This window comes from Urocampus carinirostris, chromosome 11 (assembly GCF_059441175.1).
Source record: "Urocampus carinirostris isolate Australia breed hairy pipefish chromosome 11, RoL_Ucar_1.0, whole genome shotgun sequence".
Classification (NCBI taxonomy): domain Eukaryota; kingdom Metazoa; phylum Chordata; class Actinopteri; order Syngnathiformes; family Syngnathidae; genus Urocampus; species Urocampus carinirostris.
The window spans coordinates 40,376,283-40,399,904 of NC_142359.1; the positions used below are offsets into that span (position 1 = coordinate 40,376,283).

At 40.6% G+C, this 23,622-nt stretch overlaps 1 protein-coding gene across 2 annotated transcripts in view; it reads left to right on the forward strand.

Annotated features, from left to right (window-relative positions):
* The first annotated feature begins 2,465 nt into the window (after positions 1 to 2,465).
* The window catches only part of rerg (RAS-like, estrogen-regulated, growth inhibitor), a 53,134-nt gene continuing 31,977 nt past the window's right edge, over positions 2,466 to 23,622 (forward strand). The window contains exons 1-2 of one of the 2 annotated variants that reach the window (XM_088347976.1): positions 2,466 to 2,743; positions 17,995 to 18,134. In XM_088347976.1, coding sequence (XP_088204102.1) covers positions 18,074 to 18,134 — 61 coding nt within the window. In that variant the 5' untranslated portion in view covers positions 2,466 to 2,743; positions 17,995 to 18,073. The remainder of the gene's footprint in view (positions 2,744 to 17,994; positions 18,135 to 23,622) is intronic. The other variant, XM_088347975.1, reaches the window with a different exon arrangement.

The window sequence follows — 23,622 nt, forward strand, 5'->3', positions numbered from 1 at the left end:
GAGCTGACACATGGCTTTCAATGAGGCGTGCTGCCGGCACATAGCGGAATGTCTCAAGGGGGGGAGCCAATCTATGCTGGGCGTCAAACATCGAGGAGGACTATTGTTGATCTTACAGACACAACCCATTCAAATGAAATGCAGTCAACGCAATATATAAAAAAAACTTCTACAATGAGAATTGTCTTTATTATATAGATAACAGCGCAGTTAAGGTTATTAACAACAATATTGGACATGACACTACAAGATAAACATGTAAAAAGAAACTTAAAGGAAAGAAATAAAGAATATTAGGATAGATGGGCAATATTTACAAGCTAGTGCTTGTAGATCGGCCTAAGTTGTAAGCGCACCAAAAAAATAATTGCAATGACATTAGCAGCAACATTTTCCCAAATACAAGTACTGACCTAAAATATCCTAAATTTGACACACATTCATGCAAACATACCTAAAATTGCTCGCACTTTATACATAAATATAGATAAATATACTTTATATAAAAAATAATAATAATAATAATAATTTCCTTTGTATTGTCATTCTTTGTAACAATGTACACAGAACGAAATGTCGATACACCAAATGTATATATATGCATGTATATATATATATATATATATATATATATATATATATATATATATATATATATATATTGAAGGATTTTATACATTTTACTATAAAGGATTTTATACGATTAAATACAAGTTACATTTATCAAGTGCAATGAACATTTTCACTGAGTGGGCTTCAGGTCACGCCGTTCCAAATGCAAAATAATTTGACTAGGGAATTTTGATAACAGGATTCTGACAGAGAAGGCAAGACGCCCAAGGACAGACATTGCGACGCTCTTCTCCGAGATGATGGAGCCCACGTGGGGGGCTTTCCTGGCACACCCATGGTAGGAGCCGGCACACCAGCTTGCGGGGAAAAAACGTGGGCAGAGGAATATATATATATATATATATATATATATATATATATATACACAGAGGAATGAAGAGAGCACAATCCAAAGAACACCATCCCGAACTTTGAAGCATGGGGGTGGTAGCATAATGCTTTGGGGGTGTTTTTCAGCACATGGGACAGGACGAGTGCACTGCATTAAAGAGAGAATGACTGGGGCCATGTATTGTGAGATTTAGGGGAACAACCTCTTCTTTCAGTCAGAGCATTGAAGATGGGTTGTGGCTGGGTCCTCCAACACGACAACAACCCGAAGCACATAGCCAGGAAAACGAAGGAGTGGCGCCGTAAGAAGCATATCAAGGTTCTAGCATGGCCCAGCCAGTCTCCAGACCTGAACCCAATCAAAAACCTTTGGAGGGAGCTCAAACTCAGTGTTTCTCAGCGACAGCCCAGAAACTTGACTTATCTAGCAAATATCTGTGTTGGAGGAGTGGGCCAAGATCCCTCCAGCAGTGTGTGCAAACCTGGTGAAAGAATACAGGAAACGTTTGACCTCTGTAATAGCAAACAAAGGGTACTGTACTAAATATTACCATTCATTTTCTCAGGTGTTCAAATACTTATTTGCAGCTACAATACACAAATAAGTCGTTAAAAAAAACGTGCATCTGGATTTCTGGACTTTTCTTTTTAGTTTATCCCTCTCACAGTGGACATGCACCTACAAGAAAATTTCAGACCCCTCCATGATTTCTAAGTAGGAAAAATATACAGCGTCAAAAACAAGGTTGAAATGTCTTTCGAATGGGTAATGGGCAATGTGAAGCAATGACATGCACTTCACACATTTGTGCATAGCACGTTGTAGGTGTAACCGGTCTTGATTCCTGTGTAGAGATCCCCCCACCCACCAGCCCAATCTCCTGCTGAGTCCTAGGGTAATGGCCCTGTTAGCAAATGAAAAGAATGTTAATTATGCCTATCTGAGCCTAGTTTTGGACTAAGGGATCATTTGATCCCCTTTGACCGTCCAAGGGGATACAGAAATCCCCAGGTCTTGTAGTGTGAAGGAAAGAAGAAGAAAATAACAAATTGGTAGAATAAAAGAAATATACCAAAGAAAAATGAGTGGATAAAAACGGGTCTGTGGGGGGGACAAGAAGGATAGAGCTTAAATATAAAATTGCTTGAAAGGAAGAATTAACTTGAAAAGCTTCTTATAAATTAAAAAAAAGATAAACATGTGTATACACGTACCAAAAGGTTTATGCACTTGTCACCCACAGTGGTTGAAAATAGTAGCATTAACATTTAATTGATTTCTATTTTGTAATAAGTGATGACCGGAATTTGTTTTTCATTTTCTAAACTATTTGCTTCAGATGAAACAAACCCCCACATTCTGGGACCCACAACAGGATACTTCCGGTCTTTAATAAATACGACACGTTATTGGAAGAAAACTGACCAATGAAGTTACAAAACAGAAACGCCTGCGTCAGTCAATCCAGGCGGGTTTCCCCTGTGCTACCAAAACGCTCCACTTTAAGTCGCTGTCGGCGCTTTTTTTAGAGACACCGCAGGGACATGCGGAGCTCGTCACTGTTGGGAACTCCGCGTCTTATATGAATGCTGTCCGCCCGCTTCACGTTCTTTCACAGCACGCGAGAGAGCTGCTGTTCAATATCCTTCCGCCCTTTTACCAAACAGTTCTCTTATCCGCACACTCATTCGTGTATTCTCTCTACATCAAGCTGTGAATTGCAGTCGGCACATCCACTCGGAGATGTCATTTCATTTCCTGCACTGAAGATCCTCAGTGGTGAGTCCTCTGGTTGGTCTATTTAGATGAGTCGGGGTTACAAAATTGATTTGTTTTTCATAGGGAAGTGCTGCTCAGGTGATCATCTGATTTAAATCCACTGGTGTTACAAACAGTGGCACCTCCACATATTTTTCAAAGCGTTGGTCAGATGGGGCCACTTAAAACTACAAGCCATAATTTTGGGTTATTGAAGTATCAAGGTCAGAAAGACTCATGGATACGGCTATTGATATATTTTGGTTTGTGTTTAACCTTGAATGTTACTAATGATTTATTGTGCATAGTCTATAACTGTCCAGGTAACATTTTAAGTACAAACCATTAGGTGGGTAGAGTAGCCTAAAATATTACTCAAGTAAAAGTAGTCACTTCTGAATAATAGAAAAAGACTCAAGTTGAATTAAAAAGCAGTCATCCAAATAATCATTTGGGTAAAAGTAAATAAGTACTTGGTGAAACAACTACTCAAATACTGAGTAAATGTAGCAACCTCTCCTTGTCTCTCTCTGTCTCCCTCAAATATATTCATTCATTATCTGCACCGCTTATCCTCAGTGGGGTCGCGGGGGTGCTGGAGCCCATCCCAGCCATCTTCGGTTGCCAGCCAGTCGCAGGGCACATAGGGACAGACAATTCACTCGCTCATTCACACCTAGGGACAATTCGGACCGGCCAATAAACCTGACATGCATGTTTTTGGAATGTGGGAGGAAACCGCAGGAAACCCACGCAAGCACGGGGAGAACATGCAAACTCCACACAGGGGGTTCGATATCATGACCTCAGAACTGTGCCGCACATGCGCTAACCACTGCGCCGCCGTGCTGCCCCTCTCAAATATATATATATATATATATATATATATATATATATATATATATATATATATATTTTTTTTTTTTTAAACAATCATTAAATCCGATCGTCAAAGTCCACACAATCAACAATAAATTAAGTCTCTGTCAAAAATGCCTGATAAACAAATATCTAGATGAATAAATACAAAATAAAAACTTATTTAATGAGTGTCTGTCCGGCAATCCTAAAAAAATCTGGCAATAATTAAAAAAAAAAAAGTTCCTTACTCTGCTCACAAGTGCTACGTGGTGGTTTGGGTCACAGGTCAAATTTAAATAAAATAAACAAATAATGTTCCTTTGCAGAGACGGACAGATGTCTACTTACATGGAGGGGATTTAAGGAACAGGTTCAATGTAGGTTAATGTCGCGGTGTAGGAGTACACATTTTCTTCTTGACAAATCTACTCAAGTAAAAGTAAAAAGGATAGTGATTTAAGAATGCTCCTGGAAGAACAAAATGTCCCTAAACTTACTCAAGTTAATGTAACGGAGTAAATGTAACCCGTTAGTACCCACCTCTGACCACAACAAATCCGTTTTATTGTGTTGCGTATATATTCGTACTTAAGGTTTACATTTAACAAAACAATTACTGGGTTGAGGCAGATACAAATAAAAACAAGTACAGAGACAATCGTCGCTTAACTGGATCATTTGTAACACATTGTGAATGTGACACAAAAATTATTATATATATATATATATATATATATATATATATATATATATATATATATATATATATATATATATATATATACAGTATAGTGAAGAAAATAAGTACTTGAACACCCTGCTATTTTGCTTTTTCTCCCACTTAGAAATCATGGAGGGGTTTGATTTTTTCTTGTAGGTGCATGTCCACTGTGAGAGGAATAAAATAAGAAAAATCCAGAAATCACAATACAGTGGAAATTTCAAAAAAATTCTTGCTTCGCAAAAAATCGGAGTTCGAACGCCGGTAATGCGTGAGTGCGTATGCTAGGATGCGATGCTGAGCGGCGTACGGGTGTAGATCGCTCTTTTCGTGACCAACTGTTATCGCGTGCGGACGTGCTTCGTTTTGCTTTCGCTTTTAATATAGGTCTACGAAGTGTTTTAGCCCCTAATCAGTGCAAGCAGCAAAGTTGCTACAGGTGGAAAAAGAAAAGTAGTGCGTACAACTATTGCATTTAAGAAAGAAATAATAGCAAAATATGAAGGAGGTGTGCGAGTGTCTGATCTTGCTAGGGAATACCCCACTGTCCATCTCCGCCTTCTGCTGACCACCACAAAAGTAAGAAATCCTATTCATAATTCTTTTCTTTATCCTTTTTTATTTTTACACGTTCATGTTAGCGTAATCTTTCGTACGGAAGATTACGATAACGCAAACGTACGATTAGCCTTGGTTAGCTTTAGTTTAGGTTGAACATTCAGGGTGTTGGAACGGATTAAAACGATTTACATTATTTTTAATGGGAAAAATTATTTCGGTGATCGAACAAATCGGTTTTCGAACAGGGTTCTGGAACGGATTATGGTCGAGAACCGAGGTTCCACTGTACATGATTTTCTTTAACAATGTAATTGTGTGATATAGCTGCAATTAAGTATCTAAACACCTGAGAAAATGAATGGTAATATTTGGTATTGTAGCTTTTGTTTTTTTGCAGAGGTCAAACGTTTCACCAGGTTTGCATCGACTGCGGGAGAGATCTTGGCCCACTCCTCCACTCAGATCTTGTCTCGATCAGTCAGGTTTCTGGGCTGTCACTGACAAACACGGAGTTTGAGCTCCCTCCAAAGATTTTCGATTGGGTTCAGGTCTGGAGACTGGCTGGTCCATGCTTGAACCTTGATATGCTTCTTACGGAGCCACTCCTTGGTTTTCCTGGCTATGTGCTTTGGGTTGTTGTCGTGTTGGAAGACCCAGCCACGACGCATCTTCAATGCACTAACTGAGGGACCGAGGTTGTTCCCCAAAATCTCACAATGCACGGCCCCAGTCATCATCTCTTCAATGCAGTGCACTTGTCCTGTCCCATGTGCAGAAAAACACCCCCAAAGCATGATGCTACCACCCCCATTCTTCACAGTAGGGATGGTGTTCTTCGGATTGTACTCTTCATTCTTCTTCCAAACACGCTTAGTGGAATTATGACCAAATAGTTCTATTTTTTGGTCTCATCTGACAACAAAACCTTCTCCCATGACTCCTCTGTATCATCCAAATGGTCATATGCAAACTTAAGACGGGCCTTCACATGTGCTGGTTGACGCAGGGGAACCTTCCGTGCCATGCATGATTTCAAATCATGCCGTCTTAGTGTATTACCTGCAGTAACTTTGGAAACGGTGGACCCAGTTCTTTTCAGGTCATTGACCAACTTCTGTCGTGTAGTTCCAGGCTGATTCCTCACCTTTCTTAGAACCATTGAGACCCCACGAGGTGATATCTTGTATCTCTCTACTCCGATTGAGATTGACAGTCATGTTTAGCTCTAATGATTGCTCCAACAATGGGCAGCACGGTGGAGCAGTGGTTAGCGTGTGTGCGGCACAGTTCTGAGGTCATGAGATCGAACCTTCCTGCGTGGAGTTTGCATATGCTTCCCGTCCTTGCGTGGGTTTCCTCTGGGCACTCCCACATTCCAAAAACATGCATGTCAGGTTAATTGGCCGCTCCAAATTGTCCCTAGGTATGAATGAGTGAGTGAGTTGTCTGTCTCTGTGTGCCCTGCGACGGGCTGGTGTTTTTCAACCCTTTTTGAACCAAGGAACACTTTTATTCATAAAAAAGTTCCGTGGCACACAGTCCGTTGAAAATGTTTGAAAATTAAGTGGTATCAAATATTTCACTGTACTACCTCATAAGCAGATAATTAGTATATAAAAAGAAGAAAATACTTAATATAAAAAAGAATGATGTGCTTTATGCAGTGTTCTCGTTTGCCCGCGTCCCTGTGTCCTTGACGCATCATTTTTGCTGGGGACGCATTGTGTCAAATCAACGTGCGTCCCTGGGAAGATTTACCGCACTCTAAACCTTTCGTCAGGCAGATCCGCCATTGTTGTTTTGGTCTCGCGCCGATCTCCGCAAACGAGATCTCGTTGCTTCGAGATGACGTCATTGTTTTGGTGGTTGTCGACTGAAAGAGAAGTACGCCTCCGAAAAAAAGGTTGGTATTAGGTGCAAATCAACAAAAAATTAGTAATTTCTTCAGTGTCGATAATAAGTCGAAACATAATACAGAAAGTGGAACAAGGGCAATAATTCCGGCACGAAAAATCAGCGGAGAAATTCTTCAGAAGACCGCGAAGGCAAAGAAAACATGTGTTTTGAAGCGAACAATTCGACGAAAGATAATAAACAAAAGAATACTCCAAACAAGGAAAGGACTTTTCTGCCAAAATGGATTTTATATATATATATATATATATATATATATATATATAAATATTATAATATATATATTATATTCCTGGTTACGCTATGAGGAGGATGATAACGAAGGCTTATATGTTCTGTGATGCGTGCAACCAGCGTGACAAAAAAAACTGGATTGCATAAATCATTTCTCAATACGAACTTTCAGAAAAGCACATTGGATCGGCACAACAACATGAAAACCACAAATTAGCTATGGAAATTCCGTTGCTGCAATTGGACATTGAGAAGGCATTACAACAGTGGCGGGACAGCAAACCACAAAGAATATATGAACTTAAAAATCTGAAGGTATTAAAGCTGCATGAATATATAGACTAATATTTCAGCAATATTATTTTGTATAATGTACAATATTTTTGTGAACTGAAAAATCTGAAGTGATAACTGTTTTGTATTACCAATTAACTGTGATGATTAAAACTGGATGAATATATAGATTTATATATTTATTCATATATTTGTCGCCGATTTACAATTTCAACCCCGATAACACTCACACACACAATTTTGGGGACCCATAGATCTCTGTTGGGACCCATAGATTTTTTGAGGTAAAATGAACACTGTTTATGTTTTTATTTTTTACAGTGCAATCTTAAACCGCTTTGTTAAACAAATTAAGTTATTAAATGTACCGTGCTACCTCAAGAGCAGATAATTAGTACATAAAAAGTATATAAAAATCTACTGCCACCTACGGTTATGGATGACTGTTACAGTTCCTCGTCTGAAGAGTGCAAAAATACTGAATAATGGCCTAAATTTTTGGAAAGATAAAATTCCAGCGGCACACTGGAATAACTGACCTATTTATCTTCCACTATTCTTGTTCATCAATTAACTAAAATATGATTGTGAACAACATATGGAAAGGCCTGTAGCCATTCGGACTTTTTACCAGAATCAACCATTCTTCATCAACTATAAACTACAATCAAAAAAGTAATATGGTCAGCTACTATACCATTCATCAATAATATATTGTTGCAGAAAATATTAAAACTTGAAATAACAGCAGCAATGCAGAAGGCACGCGTGCGCACACATGCAAACACGCTCGCGCGCACGCACACACATGCGCGTGCACACACACGCTTCTTTAAAATATTCGCCATCAGTAAATGGTTTTCCGTGCTTTGCTACTCAGTGAGCAATTTGTTAGATAGCTTCATTGGTGGTGTTTTTACCAGCGACAAAGGTTTTAAGGGTTTGTGTTTATTTGCCGTATCTGGACCTAGCGCATTTTGATGTGTCTGCCTTGAATTCATGTTCATGTCTCGTAATGACGTTTAACACTTGATGCGCGAGGTACAACACTCTCGGGGCATAATGCACAAAAAAGCACGGTAATTTTTTGCACAAAGCCCCAGTCATCTGTCCACGCTGGCTGGAGATACCGCGATCTTTTCGCCCGAGGAGCCGTCATGATCCGTTCATTTATTGCGCGCACGTGTGTTTCGTTGGCTAGGTCTCTCTCTTTCTCTCTTTCTCTCTTTCTCTCTTTCTCTCTTTCTCTCTTTCTCTCTTTCTCTCTTTCTCTCTTTCTTTCTCTCTCTCTCTCTGTGAGGCGCCGTGCAAACTCACACTGAAAAACCCACGTAAAGCCAAACGTATATCCTTTACATAACATGGCGCTCAACTGAAGATGTCTACACTTCAGGTAAATGCGCTTTCCCCCCCAAAAAATCTTTATTATTTAGCCGTGCGCTCGCGTGCCACTGCTTAACCCCCACGCGTGCCAGCAGTGGCACGCGTGCCATAGGTTGCCGACCCCTGCTCTAGAGGACATGAGGTCAAATTGCCAACTTTGAGATTTTATTTTTCGAGATCCATGGCACGTGGAATATTATGGGACATATCTGCATGTTAGAGGAGAGGAAGACTACACGTTCTTTGTGCAATTAAAAGGAAAAAGGTCTTTTGTAATCTCTTTAAAGAGGCAACTTTTGGACAGCAAAGTTCATTGTGAAAGTGATCTACTTGCTGACTTTTTGCATCCTCGTTCTACAAGACATCTGTTTCCATTTAAGTATCCCTACATGTGCAGATATCATGTACTTCCTCTTCTCTAGCCCAGGCACGTTGCATAAGAGTCCATATCTCAGTGGACATGGAGGTCATCTCTTGACAGATCTGCTCCGGCCTAGCTTTCCGTACAGATGCGATTAATTGGATTCAAAGTGATCTTTGACAGGAAATGAAAGTTTATTAAGTTAACAAACCGTTATTGCAACCCCAAAGCTGATGTGTGCACATTAATAGAGCCAAAGAATGTTACTGTAATAACACTGATGTGATGGTTCTAACCCGGTCCACATTTTCCTTTGTTATTTGAGGTAGTATATTCAGTACTAGTAGTAGATGACAGGCAGTGGTCATCTGTCTTTCTATAGTGTATGCTGCAGCAAGTCTCCCAAGGCTTGGAAATTTGCACTCTATAATCCCCTTTAACCTCAGCACCACCCAGATTCCTTTTACAGGGCAACAGTGGCGCAAAAAGACAAATGGGCACAAAAAAAAAGAACCTGAAACAAAACAGGAGCTCAGTTGTACATGGCAATTAAAGAGAGCCCTTGTGGGGAGGAGTTTCAAGACAAATTCAAAGAAAGAACGGTGATAGCTGTAATAGTGGCGCTCAAATCCTCTTCTGGCTACAGAATAAAATGCAACGGAAGTTACATAATTATGAATGAATTAAAAAGTTATGAATGAAGCAATTATAAAATCATGGGTAAATATAGGCAGTGAACTTGCTAAATATTACGACAGTACCAACATGAAATTTGTTCTTGTCAAGTCGAGTCTAGTCATGATTATTTGTATAGACCTTAATCACAAGGAGTCTCAAAGGGCTGCATAGACCAAAGATGATTGCAAACCATAGACTATTATTAACCCATCCCCTGATCTAAAACCTACACGATGGCAAGGAAAATAATTCAAAAACCTCAACATGAGGAAAATGAAGAAACCTTGAGAAAGGGCCGCGCAGAGGTGATCCCCCTTCCAGGATGACCAGGCTGCAATTAGCTGAATGTGCTCCTTTCTTAACTCTTTGGCATAAGTGCTGTGCCATTACTGCCTTAAAGAAAAGATTATTTTTAAATAAAGAGAGCAGTGGATGTAATTCCACTTGTATGTTTAATTTTTAAACTAACTCCAACTAAAGTGTCATGAAAATTATTAAATGTTGATGCTAAGGCAATGCTAACCTGAAGCATCCTATAATTTAAAGGGCCCAGGTGCCAGAGCCAGTATAGGACAGTGGTGAGGTTGTTTATTTCTTTGCAGTTTTTTTTGTAACGAAGATGAGAGAACACGAGTGAAATATACTACTGTTTTACAATTACCTCTTGCACTCAGTAGGTTCGTGGGGGTGCCGGAGCCCATCCCAGCTATCTTCGGGCAGTGGGCAGGGGACACCCTCATCTGGTTGCCAGCCAGTCTCAGGGCACACAGAGACAGACAACTCACTCACTCATTCACACCTAGGGACAATTTGCAAGCACGGGGAGAACATGCAAACCCCGCACAGAAAGGCTGGTAGCTGGATTTGAACCCATGACCTCAGAACTGTGCCACGGACACGCTAACCATTCAACTGCCGTGACACCCCATTTCTTTTTATACTGTTTAAAAAAAAGATTGTGTTTTTACACAATCTAAATGTAATTGTAATAATAATACTAGTAATATTTTTTATTGAAGAAAAAACAAGTTTAAAAATGAACTTTTGTCTAATGATGAAATTAATTTTGGTTGTTTATCAACATTGTACCTTTCTAGCTTTGTAGCTAGCTATCTTCCTATCTTTTAGCTATTTAGAAAGATATCTATCTAGCTTTTATTTTTTTTGCATGCTATATAGATAACACTTGACCTTTTTTGCTAGTTATCAAGCTATATATTGGCCTCCTCTCTAGTTATCTAGCTAGCTTTCATTAGCTTTCTATGTGGCTGTTTGGTTGGCGTTTTACTCTGTTAGCTAGCTATGTAGCTCCCATTCATTTTTTTACCTGTTTGCCTTTGTGGGCTAACTATCAAGGTTCATTTTTAGCTATTTAAAAAGCCATCAAGCTAAGTTGTTATTTTCAAATCAAACTGGGGGTCTTTTGTGCTAATTAGTCAAAAAAATTGTCGCTTGACGGTTGAAAAAGGTTGAGAACCTTGGTGTAGTGTAACAAAAAATGGGTGCTAAAATGCACAAGGAAGAATACAAACTACGGAGACTATAGTGACAAAACTGCACCATTTCTCTTTTGCCGAGCCTTTTTGGTTTTGGGGGGGTTCCCGTAGCAGCAAGATGGCGCACAATTATCTACCTCTATCACCTCTCTTCAACAACTTTTTCAACAGGTTTGACCACTCCGCCTCATCCTCACCCCTGAGTACTGCAGCTGTCCTTCCCCCTCCCCCTCTGGACACTAGCATGGAAGACATCCCCCCACTAAAAATAACTGCAGCCCAGGTGTGTGGAGAGCTGAGAAGGCTGCGAACCAGCAAGGCAGCTGGTCCAGATGGAGTATTTCCCCCGACTGCTGAAAGCCTGTGCATCTGAGCTGGGAGACCCTCTACAGCGCATCTTCAACCTGAGCCTTGAACAGGGGAGGGTCCCTCAGCTGTGGAAAACATCCTGCATAATCCCAGTCCCAAAGAAATCAAGACCTGAGGAACTCAACGACTTCAGGCCGGTCGCCCTGACATCACATGTGATGAAAACCATGGAGCGTTTGCTGCTGCACCACCTGAGGCTACAGGTCCGTCATGCCATCGACCCTCTGCAATTTGCTTACCAGGAGAAGTTGGGAGTAGAGGATGCTATAGTATACATGTTACACCGATCCCTCTCTCACCTGGATAGGGCTAAGGGGGCTGTGAGGATTACATTTTTGGACTTCTCCAGTGCCTTCAATACCATACAGCCTCTGCTACTGAGTAGGAAACTGACAAAGATGGGAGTTAGCTCACACCTTGTAGAATGGATTACTCACTACCTGACAGGCAGACCACAGTATGTGAAACAGGGGGGCTGTACATTGGACACTGTGGTTAGCAGCAAAGGATCTCCGCAGGGGGCCGTGCTCTCTCCGTTCCTATTCACTCTGTATACATCGGACTATAAGTACAACTCTGAGTCCTGCCATGTGCAAAAGTTTGCCGACGACACTGCGATCGTGGGATGTATCAGAAATGGGCAGGAGGAGGAGTACAGGAAATTTATTCAGGACTTTGTCCGATGGAGCGACGCAAAGCACCTGCACCTGAACACCACCAAGACCAGGGAGATGGTGGTGGACTTCAGGAGAACCAGAACTCACGCGGTTCCTGTAACCATCAAAGGAGAATGTGCAGAATTTGTCCAGACCTACAAATACCTGGGTGTGCAGCTGGACAACAAACTGGACTGGACTGCCAACACAGAAGCTCTATGTAGGAAGGGGCAAAGCCGACTTTACTTTCTCAGAAGGCTGGCCTCCTTCAAAATCTGCAAAAAGCTCCTGAAAATATTCTATGAGACAGTTGTGGCAAGCGCCATCTTCTATGCGACAGCGTGTTGAGGAGGCAGCGTCAAGAAGAAGGATGCCTCTCGTCTCAATAAACTGGCTAGGAAAGCGAGCTCTGTTGTGGGTAAAGAGCTGGACACCCTAACAACAGTAGCTGAGAGACGGGCACTGGAAAAGCTGCGGTCAATCATGGACAATCCATCGCATCCACTACACAGCATTTTCTCCAGACAGAAGAGCAGTTTCAGCGACAGACTGCTGTCACTGTCTTGTACTACGGACAGACTGAAGAGATCTTTTCTTCCTCATGCCATGAGGCTCTTTAACTCTACCCGGCAGAGTAAAAGCCCACATTAAACCACACCACCTACATTGCATATTACCGAATTTTATTGCATTGTAGCACTATTTAGATATTCTACAGTATATAACACGCTACAGTGGGCATTTGCACGTCACACTGGGTGTTTGTATATTGTATTCTTTTTGCTTTATTATTGTATTGTTCTCAGCTCAGGGATGCTGCTGGAAATGTGAATTTCCCTTCGGGGATCAATAAAGTATCTATCTATCTATCTATCTATCTATCTAGGTCAGCCTCATTTCATGTAAAAATGAATACACATTTCTTGACCTACAAATATTTAAAAAAAAACACATTTACATGATAGTTCATGTATTTTTTGCTTATTATTTAAATCAATACATATATGTTCTTTATTATATTTCTAATTAAGTTTTTTATTTTTATTTTTCTCCAAACGGAAGAGCAGCTTCAGCGACCGACTGCTGTCACAGTCTTGTTCTATGGACAGACTGAGGAGATCATTTCTTCCTCATGCCATGAGGCCCTTTAACTCCAACCCGGGGAGTAAAAGCCGACATTAAACCACACCCCCACATTCCATATTACCCTATTTTTATTACAGTGTGTATTTTATGTAGCACTATTTAAATACTCTATATCAATACGTTCCATTGGGTATTTATGTATCATATTCCTTTTACTTTATTATTGTGGGCAGCACGGCGGGGCAGTGGTTAGCGCATGTGCGGCACAATTCATGTCTTGGGAACCTCCTGCGTGGGTTCAAATCCAGCTCCAGACTTCCTGTGCGGAGTTTGTATGTTCTCCCTGTGCTTGCGTGGGTTTCCTCCGGGCACTCCGGTTTCCTCCCACATTCCAAAAACATGCATTTCAAGTGAATTGGCCGGTCCAAATTGTCCCTAGGTGTGAATGAGCGAGTGAGTTGTCTGTCCCCGTGTGCCCTGCGATTGGCTGGCAACCAGTTCAGGGTGTCCCCTGCCCACTGCCCGATAATTGCTGGGATAGGCTCCAACACCCCCGCGACCCTACTGAGGATAAGCGGTGTAGCTAATGAGGATTTATTATTGTTTTTTTTTTTTCATCACAAGGATACTGCTGGAAGTGTGAATTTACCTACGGGGATGAATAAAGTATCAATCTATCTATCTGTCTATCTATCTGTCTGTCTGTCTGTCTGATCAAAGCCGTCCTGAATTAAAAAGAAACGTGTATGAATATTTGAAATCAATAGTGGGATGAGGTTTGCGAAAAAAAAACAATGGTAAGCAGAAAGTCTATCATAGGCACATTAAATTAATTTGTTTCTGCCGGATGCTTGACTTCATTTTATGTGTTAAGAAAAACGTGCCGAGACAAACGTCCAAGGACGACAATGTGTCGCTTTTAAGGGTCCTTCAATCAACTTTTTATGCAGAGGTGTCAAACATGCTGCCCTCGCCAAGGGTCTTAATTACGGGCCGCGAGACAACGCTGAGGGATGCGCAAAGCAAAATGAGCTGCAGTTATCAACATGTCCACCCGGATGCCGTCAAAGCCAGGTGCCACTTGCACAGCAACTGTAGCTACATTACTTTCTTTTTTCCTTTTCTTTTGGTTGTTAATAGTATCCAAACCTGTCACAATCCTGCGCATTAAGTTCTGTTTCACTTGTATGCTCTCTCTCTTCAAGTCTCTCTCTCTGTCTCCCTCACTCTCTTACTCTTGTTTTCTTTCTATCTCTCTTTTTCTTTCTTTTTCTCTTTCTTTCTTTCTTTCTTTTCTCTTGTTCTTTTCTCTTTCCCTCTCTCTCTCTTTTGCTCTTTATTTTTCTCATTTTCTTTCTTTATCATGTTCTTTTTTCTCTCTTTCTGGTTTCTTTCTCTCTTTGTCTGTCTCTTTCTTCTCCCTTTCTTTTGATCTCGCTCTTCCTCTTTCCTTCTCTCGCGTTCTCTAGTTGTATTTTTCTCTCTCTCCTCTCTTTACTTTTCACTCTCTTTCTTGCATCCCTTTTCCCTCTCTTTGTCTCACTTTTTCTCTTTCTTTCCTCCTTTTTCTTCCTCCCTTTCTTTTTTTTCTCTCTCTATCTCTATTTTCCCTCCTTCACTCTCTCATTCTGTTTCTCTCTCTCACTCCCTTTCTTTCCCTTCCTCTCTTTATTTCCCTTTAACCTAATAGTCCAGCTCCCCTGAGAGTTTTATTTTCTAACCATGTGTCCCCCGAGCTCAACCTTCTTTGACACCCCTGTTGTCACGACTTTGAATCCTCTGTTATTTCTCCGGGAAGGTTCCGAGTGGGCGGACGCTGCGTAGGGCTGAAGACGAAAATTACCGTGTTGGCAAGGTGACTCGTTCACTGATGTTTCCCTTTCACAGCTGTGTGGGTGTTTTTCTCTGACATTACTGTACAGAAAAAACACACCACATATTTGAAAATTGCAGTTCAAAAGCGTCAGCCAATTTAACATCGGTGGGGCTGCCTCTGGGAACTTAATAAGGTTGGAGAAAACCTATTAGCAGCCGCGCGAGAGGCAGCCAACATTGTAGGCTTTTTTTCTCCAGCTTCACATTGACACAAACACAGAGCAAAACTTCTGTTTAATGAATAAGAGATAAACATAAAAATATACTTTTTGAACAAGCGTACATTGGACCTGGCCCAAGAGGACCATTTGTCTTCTAATTTACGCTAAGATGCTAAATTGCTAATCAGTGTTTAACAATTTAGGGATTACAAAATGCACAGAACGTCTAGTGTTCCTTCCCTCAATCATGCAGATATGTTTAAAAATATTCCACACGCCATGGATCTCGAGAAACTTATCCTCAAATTTGAATTTATATTTCCTGGAGCAGTGACGTCACTGGATGACAACAAGGGTTCAAAACAATGGTTGGTCCTGTTGAAAAACAGCTGGCGATTGTATTTATCAAATGCATAGCGCTCATTTTTGCTTGGATTATTTTGGAACTTTGCGCACTGTGTCGCTGGGGGACTTCTGACTGTTTTGTCTGATGTGCGTGTTTGATTATTAAAATCTGCGTGGGGTAAGTTTACTTGCTAGTCGTTTAACTCCAGCATTTCTTTTTTGCTTTCATCTCTTTCTCTCTTTCTCTCTTTCTCTCTTTCTTTTTTTCTTTCTTTTTTTCTTTTTTTTCCTTTTTTTCTTTTTTTCTTTCTTTTTTTCTTCCTTTTTTTTCTTTCTTATTTTCTTTCTTTTTTTCTTTCTTTGATTCCTCACCTTCTCTCCCTCCATTTGTGTATTTTACATTACATGAGTGGGGTCTGACATGATTGTCCGTCATCTTGCTGCTACCGGGAACCCCCAAAACCTTGTGAAAAAGTGAGCAAAACGAATGAAAGAAAAACGGTGCGGTTTGACCACTTTGAGTCCACCAGTTTGTAATCTTCCTTGAGGTTTGTAGACGTTTTTTGGGCAACCTAAACATGCGACCCGCCCACCAAATGAAACTGAAAATATGACAATATAGTGGTGTCTACTACTAAAATACTACTAGGAAACAATTACAGAATTACTACGAATTTATAAGGATTTCATATATTCTTTTACTTTAATTAAAGAAAGAAAAAAAACTACTAGAGTAATACTGTAATACAAAATACTACTACACGAATCTACAGAAATACTACCACATCTAGTTACCATTATCTTTAGAAATCCAACTACAGAAATCTTACAAAAATACTACAGAAAATCTTATGTAAATACTACAAGAGTATTTCTACAAAAATACTATGACTGAAATACAACCACAGAAATATAACAGTAGCAATACAAAATACAAATACAGTAATACTACAAAGTACTTCTACAGAAACAATACAAAATACAACCACAGCAATCCTACGAAAAAAATCAACAGCTCTATATAAAAATATCCATCTGCACCGCTTATCCTCTGTAGGGTCGCAGTGGGCTAGAGCCCATCCCAGCCATCCTCGGGTAGTGAGCAGGGGACACCCTGAACTGGTTGCCAGCCAGTCGCAGGGCACACAGGGACAGACAATTCACTCGCTCATCCACACCTAGGGACAATTTGGACTGGCCAATTAACCTGACATGCATGTTTTGGGAATTTGCGAGGAAACCGAAGTGTCCGGAGGAATCCCACCCAAGCACAGGGAGAACATGCAAACTCCACACAGGAGGTTCGATCTCATGACCTCAGAACTGTGCCGCACACAGTATTACTACAAAAATACTTCTACTGAAATACAAACACAGAAAGAAATAGAAGATGTATATTTCTGCGTATGTTTCTTCATGGTAACTAGTAATTGCACTTCTTTTAAATTCTATTACTTTTTAAATTCAATGTTTTAATTTCTATTTCACTTTAAATAATTTGTGTATATGTGCACTATATAGGGCAGCTTTGAATTTCACTAACACTTTGTGTAATGACAATAAAGTTGGCCTATTCTATTCTAATCATAAATGCTAATGAGAAAAATTGGATAAGTTTCCCGGCTTGGAGCCCATGCCATTTTCTTTTACCAAATGCGACCTGCCAATCCAAAAGAAAATCACAATGACCCAGCACAGGTACGCAGGCACCTAAACCGTTCTTAGGGGGCACCACGTTGTAGACCCCTGGCACAGAGTATAAGGATTGAGTATGAAGTGTAGACACAAAGTGTAGCAGGCCCTCAAGTGACCCCGTGGAAAAAAAAGGTATGCGGATGCGGAGGCAGGCAAAGAAAGACGGGGTAAAGAGTCAAACAAAAGTCTCCTGCAGTAGCACTTCACTGTGGCCTTGGAGGAAAATAAGCAAAGACTGGTGTACTTGCTATGTCAAAAATGTTGAAAGTGGACAGAATGAAGCCAAATAAATTAAGCTTTAAAGTTCAAATCACACTGATAAAACAATTGATTTTTTTTCTGTGAAAATGTGCCGAGGTGATGTGTTACCATCAATAACGAGTAATCTTTGTTTTGCCCCCACCGCATGTGGTCACTTAAAAAAGAAGGATAAATCTTGGGTGGGGCGCGAAATGATTTATTCTACCGAGGGTGGCTGCACAGAAAACAATTGAGAAGCACTGCATTACAGCAACAGCCATTGGTCAAATATTACGCAGTGTTCTATTAGGCTTCACATTGATATTTGAATGTTATTCGCAGGTACTATTTTCTCCCGTGCACACCAGAAGATGGCCGGTTGAATTCCGAGCTTGCTGATTGGCTGGCCCAGCTTGCCGTCATGGCCAAAAGCCCAGAAGTGAAACTTACCGTTTTAGGCCGAGCAGGGGTGGGAAAGTCTGGTAAGAGATGTATTTTTTTTTAATTGATTACATTTTTTTGTTAATTTTATTGGACATTACAACTTGTGTGGCATTACTCGATGCTGCCCCCTTCTAGTTTGGCTGAATAAGTAATTTTCAGATGACACTTCACCAAAGTTGACACACATTTATATGTTCTAACATTATTTATGACTTTCACTTAGTTTTGTGTGCCTGTGGGTCATAACAACCTTTTGAACATATTTTCTGTCAACAGTTTTATGCCTATCATAAATTCCGCCTAGCTTTTATCAGGGAAGTATTTTTCTTTGTGTTTTGGTATAAAAGCTTTTATTATCTCTACTTCGTGTCCTTAAAAGGACAAATAAAAGGTTCAACCATTCTCAGATGAGTTTTAATTGCACTTTCAAAACCTTGTCCTTGTTTGGAAAAAAAGTTAAGTAAGATATGCACTAAAGAATTGAAAAATAAAGCCGAAGTCTGGCAGCAGTCTGACCGTAAAAGTGACCAAAGTAAAACAAGTTGTGCGTGTGTGTGTGTGTGTGTGTGTGTGTGTGTGTGTATATGTTAATATATGTATGTATGTCTGTATATACATATATATATATATATATATATATAAAAATGTATAGTTTCCATTTAATTTTTTGCTGGCAACTGTGTGGACAAGTAAGAATTTTATTGTGCAGGGAAACGGGGTTCTTTACTGTGCATATGACAATAAACACTTTGAATTCAATTTAGTTTAAAAAAAGACTCATCACAGAAACATCAAGATCGTTCTAAAACAAGATACCGGGAAAATATAAATCAGCACAGCTCACCTAAGTTCTCTTGCAGCCTTCACGTAACCATGGTCTTCTTTATACCGTGAGTGTAGTAAATCCAGGAGAGTAAAATGTTTACAAATACAGAATTGTAAAACATGCTTTTTCTATGCCGTAGTGCAACCCAACGTGTGATTCACATTCATCTTTTTCGGCCAATTGCAGGCTTTGTTTCGCCCCTTTAGCCAATGCGAGCCTGTAAATGATAAAAAGGATCCGCCCCCTTTACCTCCGAATAACTTTAGCCAATAGTGACTGATTCAAATGATGATTGACACATTGGTTAGGAAATGAAACGCCGGTATAAAAATCCCAGCATACACTGCGGACTACTTCGCCTTCGGGGGAAAATGGTCTTCTTACAACCGTGAGTGTAGTAAATCCAGGAGAGTAAAATATTTACAAATACAGAATAGAAAAAATGTTTTCTCTATGCCGTAGTGCAACCCAACCTGTGATTCACATTCATCTTTTTTGGCCAATTGCAGGCTTTGTTTCGCCCCTTTAGCCTATGCGAACCTATAAATGATAAAAAGGATCCGCCCTCTTTACCTCCGAATAACTTTAGCTAATAGTGACTGATTCAAATGATGATTGACACATTGGTTAGGAAATGAAACGCCGATATATAAATGCCAGCATACACCGCGGACGACTGCTTTAGTTGCAAGACTTTGCGACTTAATATTGATCCATATATAAGGCGCACTGTATTATAAGGCGCATGGTCAGCTTTTGAAAAAGTTAAAGGCTTTTAGGTGCGCCTTATAGTGCGGAAAAAACGGTATATACAGGGAGTGCAGAATTATTAGGCAAATGAGTATTTTGACCACATCATCCTCTTTATGCATGTTGTCTTACTCCAAGCTGTATAGGCTCGAAAGCCTACTACCAATTAAGCATATCAGGTGATGTGCATCTCTGTAATGAGAAGGGGTGTGGTCTAATGACATCAACACCCTATATCAGGTGTGCATAATTATTCGGCAACTTCCTTTCCTTTGGCAAAATGGGTCAGAAGAGGGACTTGACAGGCTCTGAAAAGTCAAAAATAGTGAGATATCTTGCAGAGGGATGCAGCACTCTTAAAATTGCCAACCTTCTGAAGCGTGATCATCGAACAATCAAGCGTTACATTCAAAATAGTCAACAGGGTCGCAAGAAGCGTGTAGAAAAACCAAGGCGCAAAATAACTGCCCGTGAACTGAGAAAAGTCAAGCGTACAGCTGCCAAGATGCCACTTGCCACCAGTTTTGCCATATTTCAGAGCTGCAACATCACTGGAGTGCCCAAAAGCACAAGGTGTGCAATACTCAGAGACATGGCCAAGGTAAGAAAGGCTGAAAAACGACCACCACTGAACAAGACACACAAGCTGAAACGTCAAGACTGGGCCAAGAAACATCTCAAGACGGATTTTTCTAAGGTTTTATGGACTGATGAAATGAGAGTGAGTCTTGATGGGGCAGATGGATGGGCCCGTGGCTGGATCGGTAAAGGGCAGAGAGCTCCAGTCCGCCTCAGACGCCAGCAAGGTGGAGGTGGGGTACTGGTATGGGCTGGTATCATCAAAGATGAGCTTGTGGGGCCTTTTCGGGTTGAGGATGGACTCAAGCTCAACTCCCAGTCCTACTGCCAGTTTCTGGAAGACACCTTCTTCAAGCAGTGGTACAGGAAGAAGTCCGCATCCTTCAAGAAAAACATGATTTTCATGCAGGACAACGCTCCATCACACGCATCCAAGTACTCCACAGCGTGGCTGGCAAGAAAGGGTCTAAAAGAAGAAAAACTAATGACATGGCCTCCTTGTTCACCTGATCTGAACCCCATAGAGAACCTGTGGTCCCTCATCAAATGTGAGATTTACAAGGAGGGAAAACAGTACACCTCTCTGAACAGTGTCTGGGAGGCTGTGGTTGCTGCTGCACGCAATGTTGATCGTGAACAGATCAAAGCACTGACAGAATCCATGGATGGCAGGCTTTTGAGTGTCCTTGCAAAGAAAGGTGGCTATATTGGTCACTGATTTGTTTTTGTTTTGTTTTTGAATGTCAGAAATGTATATTTGTGAATGTTGAGCTGTTATATTGGTTTCCCTGATGAAAATAAATAATTGAAATGGGTATACATTTGTTTTTTGTTAAGTTGCCTAATAATTATGCACAGTAATAGTCACCTGCACACACAGATATCCTCCTAAAATAGCTAAAACTAAAAAAGCCCCACTCCAACTTCCAAAATATTCAGCTTTGATATTAATGAGACTTTTGGGTTCTTTAAGAACATGGTTGTTGTTCAATAATAAAATTAATCCTCAAAAATACAACTTGCCTAATAATTCTGCACTCCCTGTATATATATATATATATATATATATATATATATATATATATATATATATATTTTTTTTTTTTTTTTCGCAGAGCCCCTAATATATATCCATAATTCCAAATATATCCTAATCCTTGCAGTCATTGAGCCATGTTTAGGTGTAGAATGCACCTGTCCGCTTACACGTGACTTGTAGGGGGCGATGACGCTTCATTGGACAATGCCTTACAAAATAATGCCAGGAGTCGTTATTCATGAGGGAAGAAGTGCATTGACAAAGGGAAATTGGAGCCCATCCCAGCCATCTCTGGGCAGTGGGCAGGGGACACCCTGAACTGGTTGCCAGCCAATCGCAGGGCACACGGGGACAGACAACTCACTCGCTCAGTCACACCTAGGGACAATTTGGACCAGCCAATTCACCTGAAATGCATGTTTTTGGAATGTGGGAGGAAACCGGAGTGCCCGGAGGAAACCCATGCAAGCACGGGGAGAACATACAAACTCCGCACAGGAAGGCCGGTAGCTGGATTTGAACCCACGCAGGAGGTTCCCACGACCTCAGAACTGTGCCGCACACGCGCTAACCACTGCGCCGCCGTGCTGCCCTTGCAAATTTCATATTCCTTTTAAATTATTTTTTCAAACATACAAACAAAATACAAAACTGATATGATCTCGGTCAAGGCCACTTGTGGCTACAAAATAAAAGACAACTAATATTATGTGAGAAGCTTTGTAAATATGACTAAATAAAGTTATAAATGAAGAAATCATACAAACATACAAACAAAAAAGGAAAAATAATAGATTAAATATATTTAAAAAAATAAAATTGACAACATTGTAGAGTTTTACCAGGTATTCATCTTTTTCCGTGATATTTCTTCTCTTAGATTCCCCAATTAGAGCACCTTGAATGTTTTGGGTATCCTGTGTACCCCAATTTTCTTCAAAACAAAACATAATTTGTTCCGGTAATCTTGTGTTTTTGGACACAGACAAAATATATGGATGTGGTTGATATCTTCCTCTCCACATGCTTTCCGGCATGCTTTAAAAAAACTCCTAATCTTGGGGGGGTGATAAAAAATCTGACCACGTACTTCTAGTTGAATGCCCTCAGAATCTTTTTTCATTTTTACATTTTTTTAATTTCATGTATTAAAGCATTCTGTTTCTTATTAAAAACACAAACAGTCTGCAGGCAGGTTGCATTCTGTTTTCGAATGTTAGGCGTCTCAATGTGCAATCAAACCGTTCTCAACGGCAGGGGGTTTGTTGAGCGGAATTATTTTTAGCGCAAAACTTTGACTGCCCTCAATTTTAGCAGACTGCGTGCGTGATTGTGACGACACTTGCCCACCGGCGTGCGTTGTTGTGCTTTGGAGCTGCTTTTGTTGTAGAGCGTCATTTTTTTTCTTCGTGTTTGTTTGATTCAGGGTAGCAATGATTTATCTTTAAATTAGTAATAATAGGTCAGGATGAGCTGTTTCTTCTGATTGTTTTATTTACAGCACATGTGTCAATAAGGCGGCCTGCGGACCGGATCAGGCCGGCCAACGGTTTTAATCCGGCCCGCAAGACAACACCCATACAAGACATGCAAGACAGGAAAGGGCTGCAGTCTTACACTTCTCGCCAAAGCCAGGCATAACTCGCAAAGTAACTGTAGTAGTATTTACCTCTCTCTCCCTCTCCCTCTCTTTTTTCTTTGATTTTCTCACTCTTTTTCCCTTAAATTCTATATCTCTCACTTTGTCTATTACTCTCTCTTTTTTGCTCTTTTTCCCCTGTATTTTTCTCTCTCTAACTCTCCCCAACTCTGCCTTTTCTTTCTTTCTTTCTTTCTTTCTTTCTTTCTTGTCACAGACCAGGAACGGAGACGGGACCCAATTGCGTTCGTTTTACTCAGTTTTTATTAAGAAGGAGAACAGGACTTGCAACCACAATCCGATGATTGTCGGTCACGGGTAGTATATAGCAGGAACTTCCATGTCGAGCGAGGGTAGTCGTTGACAGCGAGAAAAACAAGTCGATGCCGGGGCGGAGGAGCAAAAACATAAACGGGTCCAGAAAAAAGGGTCGGCAACAGGTATCAGGCAGAAAACAGGGCAGGATAGAGTCGGAGAGTCACAAAAGCTTGCCTAGCTGGGAGCATAGGTTCACAGATGATCTGACAGGTTCTTTCAGGAAGGTTGGAGTTTAAAAAAAGCCCAATAGCCAAACAGGTCCCGTGGCTGTTGGCGCCAACGGGGCAGCCACAGGTGCCCTGAATCAATAATCGTGACATTTGTTCGCTTTCATTTTTATCCTTTCTCTCTTTATCTCCCTTTTTCTGTTCTTCT